This window comes from Cervus elaphus, chromosome 15 (assembly GCF_910594005.1).
Source record: "Cervus elaphus chromosome 15, mCerEla1.1, whole genome shotgun sequence".
In the NCBI taxonomy this organism is placed as follows: Eukaryota; Metazoa; Chordata; class Mammalia; order Artiodactyla; family Cervidae; genus Cervus; species Cervus elaphus.
This window is the reverse complement of record NC_057829.1, coordinates 29,354,066-29,371,846: the sequence shown is the minus strand read 5'-3', so window position 1 is coordinate 29,371,846 and position 17,781 is coordinate 29,354,066. Positions and strand designations below refer to the sequence as shown.

At 50.4% G+C, this 17,781-nt stretch overlaps 1 protein-coding gene across 19 annotated transcripts in view; it reads left to right on the top strand.

Annotated features, from left to right (window-relative positions):
- Positions 1–17,583, top strand: part of CAMK2G (calcium/calmodulin dependent protein kinase II gamma) — a 55,013-nt gene extending 37,430 nt beyond the window's left edge. For 3 of the 19 annotated variants that reach the window (XM_043926519.1, XM_043926517.1, XM_043926515.1), the window contains 9 exons: positions 4,033–4,065; positions 6,572–6,640; positions 7,772–7,816; positions 9,252–9,300; positions 10,504–10,617; positions 12,570–12,645; positions 13,001–13,095; positions 14,820–15,064; positions 15,551–17,583. In XM_043926519.1, the coding sequence (XP_043782454.1) occupies positions 4,033–4,065; positions 6,572–6,640; positions 7,772–7,816; positions 9,252–9,300; positions 10,504–10,617; positions 12,570–12,645; positions 13,001–13,095; positions 14,820–15,052 (714 nt within the window). In that variant the 3' untranslated portion in view covers positions 15,053–15,064; positions 15,551–17,583. Of the gene's footprint in view, positions 1–4,032; positions 4,066–6,571; positions 6,641–7,771; positions 7,817–9,251; positions 9,301–10,503; positions 10,618–12,569; positions 12,646–13,000; positions 13,104–14,819; positions 15,065–15,550 lie in introns of those variants that run through there. The other 16 variants (XM_043926523.1, XM_043926518.1, XM_043926516.1 and 13 more) reach the window with 9 other exon arrangements.
- The last annotated feature ends 198 nt before the right edge of the window (positions 17,584–17,781 follow it).

Here is a 17,781-nt window from a genome sequence, read left to right as displayed (position 1 = left end):
CCTTACAGGAACACAGAAACGCAGGCTAGGCAAACAGAATCAGCAGTTAAATTGCTTTGGGGAACCTAGCCCAGGGTCTGACGCTGATCGAGTGCTCCATAAATGAGTTTTATGCTTGGGAAAAGACTTTAAATATAGAGGTGGGACCAGAAACTAAGATGCAAGTTTTTAAGAAGGGCATGACCAACCAAAATTGAAAGGCCAATAAGAGATTGGGGAAAATATTCTCAGCAGGTGTGATGGGATGTTCTGTTCTTCGTAGCTTCTGTCATGTCCTGCTCTTTGTGACCCCATGGACTGCAGCCCACTAGGCTCCTCTTCCCATGGGGATTCTGCAGGCAAGAATACTGGAATGGGTTGCCATGCCCTCCTCCAGGGGATCTTCCCAACCCAGGGATTGAACCCGGGTCTCCCACATTTGCAGGCAGATTCGCTACCATATGAGCCGCCAGGGAAGCCCAGTGATGGGATGAGTTAATATTATTTTTATGCAGAAGAGCTTTCTGTAATAAATAAGAATACTCCCTAAAAACCCCTGGCAGATAAATGGTCAGTGAAGATGAACTGACAATATGAAAAGAGGAAGTAGCTTGGGTTAACCTCTCACTGGTGTCAGAGGCAGGTTGAAACGCGGTATCATTTTTTACTTTTTTTGGCCATACCACGCGGCATGGGGGATCTTAATTCCCCGACTAGGGATCGAACCTGTGCACCCTGCACTGGGAGGGCAGAGTCTTAACCAGTGGGCTACCAGGGAAGTCCCCATTTTTTGACTCTTAAGTTTGTGGTAGTAGTGTAAATCAGAATGACCCCCCTCCTAAAACAGCCTGTGTGTCAAAAGCCATAAAAGCGTTCCTATTTTACCCTTTAGTTCTAATTCTGGGAATTTTTCCTAAAGGAATCATTCAAAATATGGGAAAACTGAAAGCAGAAAGATGTTCAACATGACATTATTTATAACCGTGAGAAGATGAGAAACATCAAAAGCTAACAAGATAATGACATGGGGAACATCAAAAGCCAATAAGATAATGACTAGATAATTATGGGAATTCTAACTGACCATTAACAAAGTTATTAATTTTTATGACTATATAATGACAGAAATGTTTTAAGTGGAAAAATGAGGTACAAAGCAGTACATACACTACTGTCTAAATTTTGTTTAAAAAAACAAAGTTTTTTAGATTATATTCAGTGTATAATGTGTGAATAGAAAAAGAACAAGGAGAAAACCCACTGAAGTGTTACTAGTAGCTTCACTGGGTGATGGGAATTTGGAAACTTATTTCATATATTTTTCTGTATTTTCTACATTTTTCACCTAGACTGTGTATTACTTTGATAATCAGAATAAAAATTAAGATGCTATTTATTTTTAAAGTAAGGTATTAAAAGAAAGGAACGATAAACTCGTATACAGCTTACAATGATATTTTAAAATTGGATATACAAAAGACTAGCAAGAGTGATAGGACTCTGGGTGTTTTTCCCCTCTTTTCCAAGCTGCTTGTAATGTGGTTGCAGTCCTTTTATAATCGGGAATAAGTATATATTAATGAACAGCGTGGTTGGATAAAAGTACCACAAAAGCGGAAGGAAAAGACAAGGCAAGGTATGCGGGGTTTTTGCTTTTCTGGGCCTTCTTGAACATCAAGGTGATGATCTGTATTATGAGGGAGACCTGTGAAGCTGCCCAGAAGATCCTGAGCTGTCAGCATCCCAGACCTTTCTTTTAGACCCCACCCTCCTTCCCCAGCCCCACCCCACTCCCCAGTTCCTGCTGGGAGTCCATAGGGAGAGTTCTCTCTTGCTGTCCAGAAGCTTTCACAGACTCTCTCAGGTATCAGCATTGGTTTGAGCAGCGAGTCTTCCTCGTGCATTTGAATTTGGGGACTTCAGGTTCTGCTTAGGTTTCTTCAAAAGTAGATGCCAGTGACCCAGTCTATGGAGGAGCAGAGCCACTTAGGAGGACAGACTTCTCCTTGAGAGTAACTTGTGCATTCCACTAGTCCCAGGCCAGAGGGCCATCCAGTCTTTAAGGAGAGAGAAGGAAGAAAAGGAGGGAGAAATAAGGGAAGGAAAGAAGGAAGAGAGGGAGGAAAGAAGGGAGAGAGGAAGGGAGGAAAAAGAAAAGGGAGAGAGGTCCTGTTATTTTCCTTAAGTACTGTTTGAATGTTTCAGTGTGGGACAGACGCTTGAACCTTCTTTTGGTTTAAAATTTTAAATGTTTCATTGTTAAACATAAGTGAGGTGTGGATTTTTAAAAAAACGATCTGGAAATTAAATAGTGCTGCTGGCTGCAGGGGAGGAAGCCAGCTATGCACAACTGCGGGCAAAGCCCTAAAGGAATGGGAGAGAGAAATGGAACAAAGTCTGCTCACCTGGTAGAAACTAAGCCATGAGTAGAAAGGATTATCTTGGGTTTTCCTGCAGGGCAGTTTAGGAAAAAGAGAGCCAGTTGGGAGCAAATTGGGAACTTATTCCTCATTAGTTGAAGCAGATGGCAGAAAGTGAAGGCAAGATGTGAGTGAAAGCAACCTGCATGGCTTGTGACAAGACCAGCCCTGGACTGGGCCCCTGCTGTTTTCAGTGCTGGGATTCCAGGCGAGTCAGAAGCCTGTGCTCTGCTTTAACCCAGGGGAAAACCACAGTCAGCAATCCACAAGCCCAGTTTAACTCTGCAAACATTTGTTGATCGAATGTTAACTCTTAAGATATTTTGCTAAATTGCCACAACAAATAAGATACAGACCTTCCTTCAAAGTGTTACCCGTCTGGTTGGATAAAGTGATAAGTATATATGAATGTAAAGCAAATCCCTCTTTTTTGGATAATTTGGAAGTAAAATCTCCTATGTGAGTATATATGAAAGGCTAAAAGCAAGAGGCTTCATTATATTTAGACTTTCTTTTTCCTTAGATATATTTCGAAATTGTGGGCCATTCTTTTAAATACTTGTAGTCCCCTTCTTTTGGAAAAAAAAACCACATTCTCAAAAATGTCTTCTCAAGTAGAATGTCAACTGCTTGAGGGCAGAAACATCTATCTGTGTTCACCATGCCTAGAATAGTCCTCAACAAGCATTTGTTGGGTATTGTTAGATGAATATGCAAGTCAAAAGACAGACAGACATATTCAAAGGGGACTTCTGTCTCCCAGCAAGCTAATGATAAAATTCTTAATTACCTTTCAACTTTTAGACACAGTCTTCTGAGATGTATTTTCAGTGTTCCATACAGTCTATTTTTCTGTGCTTGTTTCATATCTGAACATAAAGTTTTTGAGCATCTAGTTGAGACTAAGGCATCCATGCTTTCAGCATTTCCCGTGGTTGGCGTCTTTGTGTCCATGTAATAACTGCACTTCTAACCACCCACACTCCTGTTGTTCCATTGCCCCCTAGTTGCAAAAGGTAGTAAAACATTGAAATCTCATAAATGAGCCTGGCCATACCAACAGAGAAATGGGTGCCAAGCTATAATGTTTGTCAAATGATTTCAAAAGTCCACCATCTTTATCTGAAAAGTTATAGAGGTGCAGTGAAAAAGTTTAGGTTCAGAAGTGAAGCGTTGTTAAAGCTGAGCATGACTTAAGAGTAGCTTTGGCTCTTTACCTGATAGCTGTCCACTCAAATCTCAGGCAGACCTAGTAGTGAGAGAAATAATCCTATAGGTGAGCTCGATAGGCCGAAACCTATAAATTTGCAGTGAAATGTTACTTACTCTCAGACCTGTGACTTAATCTCCTTTAAAGAAGTTTCTCAGAGCAAAGCTGAGACACCTCAGAATATACTCAGTGTTTGTGAACCTGACAGCGAAGTTCTTTCTCCCTCTGTCTGGATCTGGAGGGATGTGTGTGCCTGTCCGACTAGACGCTGTTTTAACCCTTCTGGTGCTGGACTCCAGGTCTCCTCCTCCTCTTTCCTCCTGAGGCAGAGCCCACGCTGGCGCACTAACCTGCAGCGTCTCTGTGCTTCTCTTCTTACCTCCTCTTTCCCCTTCTCTTTCCCTTTTGCTGTGGTGTGTCCAGAAAAGGAAGTCGAGTTCCAGCGTGCACCTAATGGTGAGCCTTGCCTGCCCACCCGTCCGCCCGCCCCATGCTGCCTGCGCCCGCCTGCCGGCCACGCAAACCCGCGCTGCCACGTGCGTGTGCTTCCCTCATCCTCACTGCATGTCGTGCTGTGCGGGCAGGTGTGGCCTGTCCTGCCGGGCGGGGTCCGGTGCCCGAGGTCACCCGGCGGCCTCAGAACTAGGCATTGGACGGAGTGGTGTGGCACTCCCTGCTGCCGCGCTTGGACTGCCCCCAGCAGCCCCAGGGCAGGATGTAGATCTGGTAGGGATTCAGGGCCAGGTGGCAAGCACTGGGGGAGACCCTCACTTATGGTTGCTCAGGAGGAGAGGCCCTGGGCACAAGCACTACTTCCTACAGATCGGCAGCCAGGGGGCCTCCGTGGGGGGTGCGGAGGAGCCGGGTGGAGGCTCCGAGCCTCACTCTCACTCTCGCGGCTTTCCCCTGTGCTGGTGCCCCTCAGCCGGCTGTGCCCAGGGTTTTGTCCTTCCCACCCACCCACAGGGGCACCAGCTGAAAGGCTGCAGAGCTCGTCTTCTTTCTCAAGGGACACAGAGCACCCAGTGGAATGCAGCAGCCTGAATCCTTATGAAACATCTATTGGGTTGGCCAAAAAGTTCATTTGGATTTTTCCATAAGGTGTCATGAAAAACCCAAATGAACTTTTTGGCCAACTCGATACTAAAGCCAGAGGTGGGGCTACCTGGGTGACATCCCAGCCCTCCGCAGATATGGCAGGTTTTACAGACACGATACAGTCCTTACCCCATGCCAGGGTCTTTATCTCAGCTTTGCAAACAGAATGGCTTCATTCAGTCAGCCCCAAATAGGTCCATGTCAGCAGCTGAGCGAGGAGGGCTCTGCACTTTTGGGGGGATATGGAAGAGAGCAGAGCTTTTGTGAGATTAGGCCCACATTCTGTCTATTCCTGGGGCCCCCTTCTCCAGCCTGCAGAGTTGAGCAGAGTCTTAAAGCACCTGGTGCCTGGCTTGAGGTTCCGTGCTGAGCCCCAGATTTGGGAACATTTCAACCACTGACCACTGATAGCAAGTTACAGCTTTGGGTGTGGTCCGAGGGGGCCACAAAAGAGGCTTCTGGGCAAGAAGTGGGACAGTCTGGATAGCTTTCTGGATGTGTTCTGGGGGAGAAAAAGCACATCCTAGCTGCCAGTGTGCCCTCATTGGCACCCTGCACATTGACGGTCGCCGGACATTTGTGTGTCTGCATGTTGGAGAACTCACGGGCATCAGGCTGCTCCTTTAGTGGCCCCCAGTTCCACAGGGACTCCTAGTGAGACTAAGTGTATTTGTTGGTTAGGGGATTGTAAGAGGCAGGGAGCATCAGTATGACTCCTTGTCCTGGAGATCGGCCTCCTTCCTTCCTCGCCGTCCTCTTCCCACCTCCCCTGCTGTGCCACTCAGTGTAATATTCTGAAAGGCAAGGAGGTAGCCTGGTGGTCTGCTGCTGTTGGCCTGCTAGGCAGCCTCCTGTTTCCTAAGGACTAGGACTGCTGACTGGAGAAGGCAATGGCACCCCACTCCAGTACTCTTGCCTGGAAAATCCCATGGACAGAGGAGCCTGGTAGGCTGCAGTCCATGGGGTCGTGAAGAGTCGGACACGACTGAGCGACTTCACTTTCACTTTTCACTTTCATGCATTGGAGAAGGAAATGGCAACCCACTCCAGTGTTCTTGCCTGGAGAATCCCAGGGACGGGGGAGCCTGGTGGGCTGCCGTCTATGGGGCCGCACAGAGTCGGACACGACTAAAGCAACTTAGCAGCAGCAGCAGCAGCAGGACTTCTGATGCAGCATCCACCTGGACTCCCCTGCTGCTCTTGGGAGTTCTGCCCGTGTTCCCAGCTGATCACATCTAAGATCAATCAGGCAAACAGGCCAACAGCACAGCCCTGCGTCTGCTCCCCTGGGTCAGTGGTTGCATTTTGTATCCAGAGTCAAATTCCACCCCTTTCCTCTGTGGATGCCATCTCCTCGACCAGGTTTTCTTTCTCTTCTTGTTCCTCTTCAGATCAGGCTTCAGTCTAGTGTTGTAAGGGGCAGGAAATGCAGGTTGAAAGGGCAGCAGGGGGCTCCCACAGTTAGGGGACCCAGAGTTCCTGAATTTTGTTCTGCTTTCTTATAAACTGCATTTCTTTTCCCCTAAAAAGTGAGAATATCCTGAATTTCTCTGGGTGAAGTATGATTGTATGATGACAGGGCACCTAGCATCAGCAAAGATTTCTGGAGAGATGCTTTAAAACAAGTCTTTGGGCTCCTTCCACCTTAAGGATGCCTCCAGGGCTAGGTCTCTCGGTCCCTCCAAATAACCTCCTCTGATCATCTATCCAGCCACTGCTCCCACCCCAGAGTGTTACAGGAGTGTTAGCCCACCTCAGGTCTAGCTCCTCCGCACCAGGCCGGGGAACAAGGGAGGTCTGGGAGTCAAATCCAAGTGACTTTGGTGACTCTAGAGGAACTAAACCATCTGTTTTCTTGTCTCAGCCACAGAGCAACAACAAAAACAGTCTCGTAAGCCCAGCCCAAGAGCCCGCGCCCTTGCAGACGGCCATGGTACCTCCTGACTACGGCTTCTCCGCCCCTGCCCCTGGCTGCCTCCCTCTTCTGCCCGCTTCCTTCTCTCGCCCCTCTGCCAGGCCCCCTTGGCCACTTCCCCTCTCTCCCTGTAGAGCAGGTGGCTCTGTGTACTGCCCCCTGGTGGTCCCGCTTGGCCGTGCTCCCTCCTGCATGGCAAAACTCTGCTCCTGTTCCCAGTGCTCTTGGTGGGGAAGAGTGATCAGGGCTCTCAGCTAAGCCTCCCAGCCCCAAATGGGTCTGCTGGGGGGCCGGGAAGGTGAGCTGCTTCTAAAGGGAGAGGGTAGGAGCTTCGCTGGGCTCTGTACCTCAGTTCTTGAAGGCCTCCTTGTAAAATCTGCCTCAGCCCCTCCTTTACAAAGCAGTGAATAGGAAGTGGGGCTGGAGTCCCCCACCTCTAGATGGTGCTGAGGTCTCTGGGGAGCCCCCATGTGGTCTGAGTTCTGTCCTGGCTCAGTCAAGGGCACCATGTGCTCTCAGGGCCCCCTCTGCTGCTGGCTAAGTAGAGACAGCAGAGGGGTGACTGGGAGAGAGGGAGGGGAACCGGTGCTGCCCCCCCCCACTCCTCCTTCCTGCACCCTGTCCCCCAGAGCTGTCTGCTGAGGACAGGAACTTGGGGAGAGGCAGGGGTGGGTGGAACAGGCAGCAGTCTGGGCTCAACTCGCTGAGGGCCACCTGTGAATCTTTCTGGGAGACCTCAGTCCACTCTCCCAGTATCCCTGTCTCCCACACACCCCCTGATGAACACTGTTGGCCAGGCCCAGCCTGTGCCCTCAGCCCCACAGCTGCTCCAGTGTACTTGTCCCTTGGGAGAAAGGACACTCAGGTCTGGCTGGAATTGAGAGCAGGGGCCCTTGTCCTCAACTTCCCCAGTACCTGCTTCCATTAAGTACCAGGCCTCTCCTCCCAACTAGCCAATGCTGTCCCCTCAATCTGGGGCTTCCAGCTGCCTGGGACCCAGTTGAACCAGGGTATTTTGTCTTGTAAGAATGACTGGTGAACAGGCCTCAGTGGTCATCATAGGGTCAATATTCGAGGGCTGGGGTCCCTCAGGGGAGAGACGTAGGCCTGTTCCCAGGCCAGGAGGGTAACTTTCATCTTCTCTCACAGGAGCCACAAACCACCGTGGTACACAACGCTACCGATGGGATCAAGGTGAGTGGCTCCTGAGCTGGCCTCCTTCTTTCCAGGTCAGCAGGAAACAGGTGGGCTGGGTCTCAGGGTCCTGGAGATGGCAGCCTACAGGCTGCATCTAGAGGCCAGGGTGTTTGCAGAGTCTAGGCTGGGGGCAGCATATGGCTTGTCGTCACTGTGTTCCTGGGAAGGACATCATACTCCAGTGATTCTGAGCTCAGGCTCTAGAGGCAGACAGGTCTGCATTTGCATCCTGGCCCTGGGCCACTGGACAAGTCACCCTTCCACTCTGCACCTCAGTTTCCTTATCTGAAAATTGGGGATGCTAATAATAATAAAATCTTTCTCCATGACTGGTGAAGCTTAAATTAGAGTAAACATGAGCTAGTAAAACAGAGGCAGAAACATAATCAAATCCTAGAGCATTAATTCTCCATCGCCTCTCTCCTTGATGCCCTCAATATCCTTGTCTCCTTATTTTCACTGCCATTAGTAAATATTTATTGAACCATCCACAGCTCTGGTTTACAGAGGTGACAAGAGGAAATCTCTCTCCTCAAGTGTAAGGGAAGCAGATGATAAACCAAAAACTATACAAATAAGATAAAATCCAGTAGCGATAAGTGCTATGAAGAAAATGTCACAAAGTAAATAGAGAATGAACAGGGCCTCTAATTAAGTGGTCAGGAAGGGCCTCCTTTAGAAGGTGATATTTGAGCTAAACATTAAACAACTGGAAGGTGGCAGCCGGGTAGACCCTGAGGCAGAGTGCCCTAGACAGTGAGGATGCAGGCGTCCGGGCCTGGCACAGAGGAAATCAGAGCCCAGAGCGTGGTGAGCAAGGAGAGGAAGGCAGGAGGGTGGTGAAGCTGGAGGGCCAGGCGGAACCTGCTTGGTCAGTTTGTATTTTTTACCAGTAGCAACAAAAGCTGTTAGAGGCTCTTAGCAGGGGAGTAATGGAGTCCAATTTACACGTCAAAAAGCTCTGGCCTTGTTATGGGGCAAGAACTTTAGGGGAGAGGCAAGTATGGAAACAGGGAGGCCAGGCAGCTACGGTAGGAGTTCAGGTACCAGATGTCAGTATCTTGGGCTCGGGTTGTAGCTGTGCATTGGAAGAGAAGAGGTTAAGACGCGATTTATTTTGGAGGTAGAACTGACCGATTCGGTTTTAGATTGGATAATTGGGACATGAGGGGAAGAAAGAAAGGCATCAGCGTATTATAAAATCAGACCTCCAGATTTTAGCCTGAACAACTGGATAAGTGGTACATTTACTGAGTTAGAGAAGACTCGGGAGGGTGTTTGGGAATCAGAGTTTTATAAGAGTCACATGGCAAGGGTCTGATTCCTCCTTGCAGCTCCCATAGGAACACATACTCTGCTTTTGTTCTGCTTGGTTCCTCTGGTTTCCAAGGGCCTGAGTTTATAGAAACTTGTTCTTTTTTTTGGCCCACAGGGCTCCACAGAGAGCTGCAACACCACCACAGAAGATGAGGACCTCAAAGGTAGGTATTGGCCCATAGTGGGGAAGGGGCCCCAGCAGTGTTCCAAGGGGACACCTGCCTCATCTGCCCCCAGAACTGAGATTGGCGGCTCCTTGTACCCCAGGAGAGGGTTTGGCTTAAAAGCTACTTTCCATAGGCCCAGGAATGAGGCCCCTGTCTCGTGTTTCTGGGCTGGGCAGGTGGCTTCTCTTCTTTGACGCCATGTCTAGGAGAGTTAAACGAGGGCTTTTCCTGAGCCTGTCCATTCCCAGGGCTCAGAGAGCTGCTCTTAGCACTGCTACAGTGTGATATCCCAGATCAGGGACATCTTGAGTCCCCGCAGAGGTGGCCTGCAGATGTCATGAGCCATTAATAAGGTCACCAGTGATCCCAGTTTCCCCGGCACTAAGGTAATTCCCCAGGATGTAGAACTTTGGGCTTTAAAACTAGAACAGTCCTGGACACATTGGGGTGGGTGGGTCACTCTCGTCACAGAGCCTTGGCATGAGTGACAACGGAGTCAGAACCACATTTGGCCCTGCCCCAGTGGTCCCGTGAGGACCACCAGCTTAAGTTTGGGCCTGCCCAGAGCGCCAGGGGATGTGGGAAGGCATGGCAGGCCAGACCACTGTGCATCTCTGTCCGGCTCTTTGGTTTGGCCTCCTGGGATTGCTCCCTTTGCCTTAAGTAAGTGTCCTTAGGCCAAGTTCTCAGAAAAGTCAGAGGAATGTTGCAGCTCACAGCTGAGAGAGCACACCCAGGGCAATACGGGAGCAAACAAACCTTTGGCAATCAAGAAAAGAAGAAAAAGCATAAACATATAAGGCAGTAAAGAACAGTGCCTTCAGGGCTGCCAGGATTGAGATCAGGTCATTTCAGTTCTGGTGATACTGGCAGAGTAAGCGGCTCCTTCACTGCTGGGCTGTTGACCCTGTAGCCCTGGTCCCTAGAACATCTTCCCTGGGAGCAGGGCTCCTTGTACAGGCTGTTGGAAGGCTCCTCTGGAAGCCGCAAACCCAGGTCTGTGCCCCTTCCTGGGGCTTTCAGCTGGGAGGCCTCTCTGGCAGCGTGGACGTGGTCCCAGGTCCACAGCAACCCGAGGCATCGCCTTGCCTTGGTTCTTCAGTGCCACGGGCTCGGGTCCTGTCCGGCTTGCTCGCTCACCTGCCTTGTTCTGTTTGTTTTGGCTGCTCTGCCTTGCCCTGCCCTGCCCTGGCTGGCTAGCTGCCCCGCTCCGCACTGGGAATGGCAGCTCGATGCCTGAAGGACGGAGCTCCCGGGACAGGACAGCCCCCTCTGCAGGCATGCAGCCCCAGCCTTCTCTCTGCTCCTCAGCCAGTAAGTGTGAGGGAGGCACATTCTGGCTTCCGTCTCCCTGGCTCATCCTGAAGCCCCTCAGGGATCCCCCCACCCACCCCCCACCCCCCAGAGCTGTCAGCCCAGCCCAGCTATCCATCTAGTCAGCTTCGGGAGCTCAGCCTCTGCTGGGTGGGGGAGCTGATTGGAGGTGCTGTTAAGACCAGACAGGGGTCCTTGAGACCAGGGTCCAAAGACATGAAGAAAAGTGGGTGGAAGAATGTGGCAGGAGGGAAGGAGTAGAAAGCCAGTGGGATATGCAGAGGGCCTTATCTCAGCGCTGAGCGGGAAGAAAGGTGGAGTCAGAAGTCAGGTCCATGGTAGTGGGTGTGAGGTGGTGGAGAAACTCATAGTCAAGAAAACGTGTTCCCCTTGGTGCTTCTTGAGGCTCAGCATAATATCATACTAAGAGCTCGGGATGAAACTGACCTGAGTTTAAATCTAGCTCCACTACCTTCAAAAATGTGTGAAGTAGCTTAACCTCCTGGAGCTACAGTTTCTTTATCTGTAAAGTGGTAATAAAATGACACTCACCTCAGAAATGGGATAGTGGAATGTTTTGCCATGATGCTTAGCTGGTTAGTGGTAGCTCGTATTTATATCTTCAGTTGTGTTTTTGTAGAGGATGCCTTCGTCTGCTTCTTTCCCTCCTACCATCGATCCTTCTAGAGTTTCTAAACACGAGCCTCTTCACCCGTAGGGCCCCAGTCAGGTCTTGCAGATGGGCTTGGTGGGGTTGGAGAGGGGGTGTGTGTGTGTGTTTGTGTGTGCGTGTGCACATACCTGCTTGCCTTTAGAAAGTGGATGAAGCTCTGTGGTTCCCCTAACCTCCTGCTTATTCGCCTCGAGCCGCCCCCTGATGGTGCTCATGCCTGTGGGGCCCGGCGCTTCTGTGCCTTTGGCTGCACTGTCCTCTCCCAGTCGCGCCCCTTGGCTGTGCTGTTCTAATGCTCACATTTGTCTTGCAGCCTCTCGCTCGTGGCCTGGGCCAGCCTGGGGCTCTGGTCAGGGTTAGCCTGAGGCCTCCCTTACCCTGGCAGCGCCCTCTGCTAATAGTGGCGCTCCCTGTAAGTGAGCTGTCCACGAGAGCGGAGTGTCACCAGCAGTCCCTTGGCTTGGAATTGGGGTGGGGGGGAGACGCTCCGAGGGCACCAACTCTGCCTGCCTGTCAGTCTGAGCCTTGTCCTTGGTGTTCCTGAGGGACACATCCTGGCTTGAGAGCTGGTGTGAGATTTATAGTTTTTCCAAGGGTAAACGGAGCTGGTAAGAGGCTCCATTTAAAAAAAGTGTTTATAGTTCCAAGACCCCTTACCCCAAAAAAGCCCTGTGGAGGAGACGAATAAGGCAAAGAGAATTAAGTGTCCATCCCAGGGGTCTATTCATCCTTTGGAGCCCTCCTCAACCCTGGCTAGAGTCTGCTTTCAGGCTGGCTGGTGCCCAGGGCTAAGTTTTGGACCACTGAGTGAGGGCTGGGGGAGTGGGGGGCGGGCTGGTAATTGAGACCTGACTGAGCCCCTTCAGGTGAGAGAAATGAGTGGTGGAAACAGCCATATCCAGGAGATGCTTCTTTGAGAGCCTGAACCTGTGGGGATGGGATACAAAGACTGAGGGCAGAGTTTTCACAGGGTGTCAGGCTCCTTGGCTTTAAAGACAAGAGTGTTTTCTGCATCCTGGTTATTGATGGAGAGGGAGGCAAAGGCCAGAGGATCATAAGGCGGGCTTTAGGACAAAAGGGTCATTAGCTCTGTGGACAACAGAGGGAGACGGGAGAGAACGGTGGGCTCGCTTTTCCAGAGAAGGGCCTTAAAGAGAGGAGAGGGATGTCTTTGTGAAAGAGATTACAGGGGATTCTCTGATGGATTGGGGAGGGCTTTGCATCACTTGGGAGAATCCCAGTCTCACATGGGTAAATTGCTGGATTCTTCCCCCTACAGTGCGGAAACAGGAGATCATTAAGATCACAGAACAACTGATTGAGGCCATCAACAATGGGGACTTTGAGGCCTACACGTGAGTAGAGACCTATTTCCTTGACACCCAAGTCATCTCTCGAGCCTTTCCCGCCTTTCAAAAAGCAGCTGGGACCCAGGGAAAAGAGAAGGCTGGGCCTTGGGCACAACATCTGAGTTAAACACCAGGCCCCAGGGAGCCCTTGCAGGTAGACGTCTGTGATTTAGCCCACCCATGGTGCCCAAGCTGGTGGGTTGAAAAGGTGGAGCTGAGCTGCTCGGCTGGCAGGGCCCTGAGATCTCAACCACCTTGTCAGGCCCAATCTACAGCTAACCTGCTGCCGCTGAGGAGGAAGATAGACAGTAATTCTCATATAAGACTGACGGGCTGCTTTTTTTTTTTCTCTCCCCTGTAGGAAGATTTGTGATCCAGGCCTCACTTCCTTTGAGCCTGAGGCCCTGGGTAACCTCGTGGAAGGGATGGATTTCCATAAGTTTTACTTTGAGAATCGTGAGTGGGTTCGTGCTGCCGAGATACTCCTGCCTGCCCCGCACCCCCTCGCCTCTGTCCCCGCTCACCTTCTCCTCTTTCCAGCTGCCCGCTTTTCCCTTCCTGGGCCTGCCTGCCGCACCCTGGTCTGTGTGCTTGCCTCCGGGGGCCTGAGGATGGTCTTCAGCTGGCATCTCCAAAGGCCCTCCTCGCAGAGCCCCGTGTGCCCCTGTTCTGCAGCAGTGCCGCTGTATAATGATCATGGCCACTGTATTGCTTTAAGCCTTACCTCTTTCCAAGACACTTGGAAACCATGAGAGGTTAGGTTGAGATGATATCGAGTAATAATGAAGCTCTGTGTCTGCAGGTTTCACAATAGAGGAAATTAAAACCAGGATAAGAATGTGCAAGCAAGTAACAGGGCACCGTTGGTGACTGTGAGATGGGAAGTTGTGGCTAGGGTCCTCCTTCCAGCCACTGAGGGAGACAGGAGTCCTGGCTAGGGGTGGGTGGCCAGGGTGTTGTGCTCCAGGCAGCTCCTGGAAGTCCCAGAGGATAAGAAGCTAATTCATCATCTCCTCCCATCTTTCTTTCCACTAAGACCATCCCCCTCCTTATTTTTTTTTTTTTTACTTCCCCGCCCCCCCTCCTTATTTTTTTCCCTCATCTTTCCCACTTTATTCTGGGCCTTCCCCATCCTGCCCTAAATTTTACTTTCTCACTGTTTTCTCTGCTAACTACCATCCTCTCCATGTCTCAGCTACAGTTATAAACCCTAGGTTATCTAAGTAATTCTATTAGCCAGAAGCAATTCCAAGGCTCACAGAAACTCTCTTAAAGGTCTCGTGTAGCCCCTAACGTTAGAATTGAACTAAAATGTGAATCTCAGTAAAAGCAACACAGTTCATGGTGTTTGCTGATAATAGCAACCCATCTTCTTTTGGTTTCCCCCCAGAGGATCCTGGGGACTCTGGGAGTACCCTCAGCTTGGTGCTTTGCTGACCTTTTTTTTTTTTAACTTTGGACCTTTGTAAAAATCAAAAATCAATTTTGAATATTTTAAGTTCTTGGTTTTGCTCTACAGCCCTAACAAGGGACAAGCCAACCCTTATGAGGGCTACCCAGATGACTCAGAATGGTAAAGAATCCACCTGCCAAGACAGGAGACAAGGATTTGATCCCTGGGTCGGGCAGATCCCCTGGAGAAGGAAATGGTAACCCACTCCAGTATTCTTACCTGAGAAATCCCATGGACAGAGGAGCCTGGCCTGCTACAGCCTATAGGGTTGCAAAGGAGTCAGAGGCGACTGAGCGCACACACTTGTGAAATCTAAACCCACCTGTCGGGGTAAAAAGATCATCATAGTCTTTCGTTAAGATAATCTTGAGTTCAAATGTTGTGTGGGCAAATTACTTAACTTCCTTGAGCCTATTTCCTTATCTTATAACGAAGAAAATAATATTGACCAAGGAATATGGCTCATGCATGTAAAACCCGCAGTACATTGTCTGATTAAAATACTAGCTGCTGTTAACACTGCTCCCCACCTTTCTCTTCCTTTTAAATAATTGAAACTAATCTAATGGGGTTTCCCAGCCTCTGGAGAGTGTATGGGGGAACTTGGCGACTCCCAGAATGGTTACTGGAGAGAGGGTGAGACTTGGGAAGTGCAGGCTGGGAGGAAAATGCCCGTCCCCAGGCCTGATGCCCTCCTACCTACCTCACCCCGCCCTGCCCACTACAGTCCTGTCCAAGAACAGCAAGCCCATCCACACCACCATCCTGAACCCACACGTCCACGTGATCGGAGAGGACGCAGCTTGCATTGCCTACATCCGCCTCACCCAGTACATCGATGGGCAGGGTCGGCCTCGCACCAGCCAGTCGGAGGAGACCCGGGTCTGGCATCGCCGGGATGGCAAGTGGCTCAATGTCCACTATCACTGCTCAGGGGCCCCTGCCGCACCGCTGCAGTGAGCTCAGCCACAGGTGCACCTGGTGGGGGGCGGGGGGCTGGGACAAGTGGGCTCAGAGGAGGAAGAAGGGGTTGAGAGGTGGCCTTGGGGGAGGATATATGGGCCATCCCGGAAGAGTAGTGAAGGCCAGACAGTGTGGTGGTTGTAATAAGTTATGCTCTCAAGTCAGACAGACTTGGGTCTGGCTCCATGACACTACTTTGGGTGACCTTGAACAGGTTACTTCCCCTCCCTAAGCCTCATTTTCCTCAGCTGTTAAAAAGAGGGAAGGAGCGGTGCCTGCCTCCTTTGTTGTGAAATTTAAATAAGGTACTTGTAAGTAAAGCACTTAAGTAAGTGCTCAGCAAATGGGAGGCGATATTATGTTTAAATACTAGCTTTTTCCTCACCCTCCACCTTCTCAGGCAGAGTTGGCCACATGTGTAGTGTGTTTAAGCCTCTGGAACTCCTGTGTGCGTACTGTCCTCTGTCCTGTTACCACGTCTGTCCTGTTTGACAGGGGCATGAGGAGATCCCAGCCGGAGGTCAAACCTTCGCAGCCAGTGGCTCTGGAGGGCCTGAGTGACAGCGGCAGTCCTGTTCGTTTGAGGTTTAAAACAATTAAATTACAAAGCGGCAGCAGCCAATGCACGCCCCTGCATGCAGCCCTCCCGCCCGCCCTTCGTGTCTGTCTCTGCTGTACCGAGGTGTTTTTTACATTTAAGGGAAAAAAAGAAAAAAAAAAAGATTGTTTAAAAAAAAAGCAGGATCCATACCATGATGTGTTTTAAAACCACCAACAGCCCTTGGGCTGGCAAGAAGGCAGGAGTCTGTGTGACGCCCATCCTGGCACAAGCAGTGGGCTCACCCACCAGCCCTGAAGAGCTGAGCTCGGCCTCTGGCCTCCATGGACTCGGGACCAGGCAAAAACTCTGACAGAGCTCTGGGGGCTGTGTGATGTGACTGCAGCCTCTGAGATGGCCTGCCTGCCCCAGGTCTCGGAATGGACTTCAGAGTTTGTATACGCGCCTAGAACGAGGCTTATGAGAACACCGTGGCCAACAGACCTACTTGGGAGAGAATGCGTAGCTCCCAGCCTGCCGTGGAGGCAGCTGAGAAGCAGTGGCCTCAGGACTGAGAAGCAGGGCCCGGACGTTGCTGTACTCTACCATTTAGCGTAGAAGGGAAGAGAATTGGTGCTGCAGAAGCGTGTCTGCTCCGAAGCTGATGAGAAACCTCGTGTTAGTCTGACATGCACTCACTTACTCATCCATTTCTATAGGATGCACAATGCACGTGGGCTCTGATCTTGAGGCCCAATCCTAGCAGCTGGGAAGTGGGAGGGGTTGCCGCTTTGCTTTGTGTTTGTTTTCTTATAACTTAGCAAGGAGAGAGCCAGGCCTTGGTCTGGGCTCCCCCTGCCACCTTTGGCAGTTCTGTTTCCGTGCTGACTTGGACCATCTTTGTCTTGCCTTCTTATGGTGGTGGTCCCTGTGCTGACTCTCATCTGGGCCTGGGCTCTCTGCCAAGTGCCCCTGTGGGATGGGAGGAGTGAGGCAGCGGGATTGAGTTGATGGTTGTTTCTATGCATTCAGGCTGCCCTCAGGGCTGCCTCCCTTCTTACTCTTCCCTTGCTGCACGCCAATCTCTTTTCCTGTCTTTGAGACTGACTTGACTACTCTGGCAAGAAGAGGTATCCTCTATAAAGAGACTTCTTTACTGACCAACTGAAGTATAGACTTACTGCTGGACAATCTGCATGGGCATCACCCCCGTCTCACCTGCATGTACCCAAAAGAGATGTCCAGAGCCAAGGCTCCTACCTTCATTGTCCCTGTCTGTGCTCAAGGAGTTCCATTCCAGGAGGGAAGAATGTATATTCTAAGCAGATAGCAGAGACGATAATGGAGGAGCAATTGGTCATGGCCTTGGTTTCCCCCCAAACAACAGTGCAGGTCTGTCTGCACAAATGTCTGCACTATTGGGGGAGAGATGGGTAGACCCCAGCTCCCTGGACTGCCTTAAGGAGGCACAGGAGCTGGGAGAAGAGGCAAAGCTACAGGTTTACCTTGGAGCCAGCTGAGAAGAGCAGACTCACAGGTGCTGGTGCTTGGATTTAGCCAGGCTCCTCCGAGCACCTCCTGCATGCCGCAGCCCCCGGGTCCCAGCCGTCTCCCGCCCTGCAGCCTGCAGTGCCAGCACGCAGACACCTTCACCACGGGGTTTGGTTTTGCTGGCTTGAAGACAAATGGTCTTAGAGTTCATTAAGACCCATAGCTTCATATGGCTGCTCCAGCGCCACTTCTTAGCATTCTTACTCCTCTTCTGGGGCTAATGTCAGCATCTATAGACAATAGACTATTAAAAACAACAACAACAACAACACCTTTTAAACAGGAAATGGAAGGCATTTGATGCAGAATTTTTGCATGATGACATAGAAATAATTTAAAAATAGTTAGTGTTTGTTCTGAATGTTGGTAGACCCTTCATAGCTTTGTTACAATGAAACCTTGAACTGAAGATATTTAATAAAATAACCTTTAAACAGTCCATTGTGTTACTGCTGTCGGAGGCTTATGACCAGGGATTTAGATTTAACAGCCTGGGTTACAAGGCTTCTGGTGGAGAGCTGAACCTTCTCCCACTCCTTTTGGACCCATTTTAGAATAAAACTTCCTCCTAAACTCATCGGCCTCCAATCACCCCACTCGATTGCTGAGGCGAATTCGGGATTGGGGTTGGTGAGAG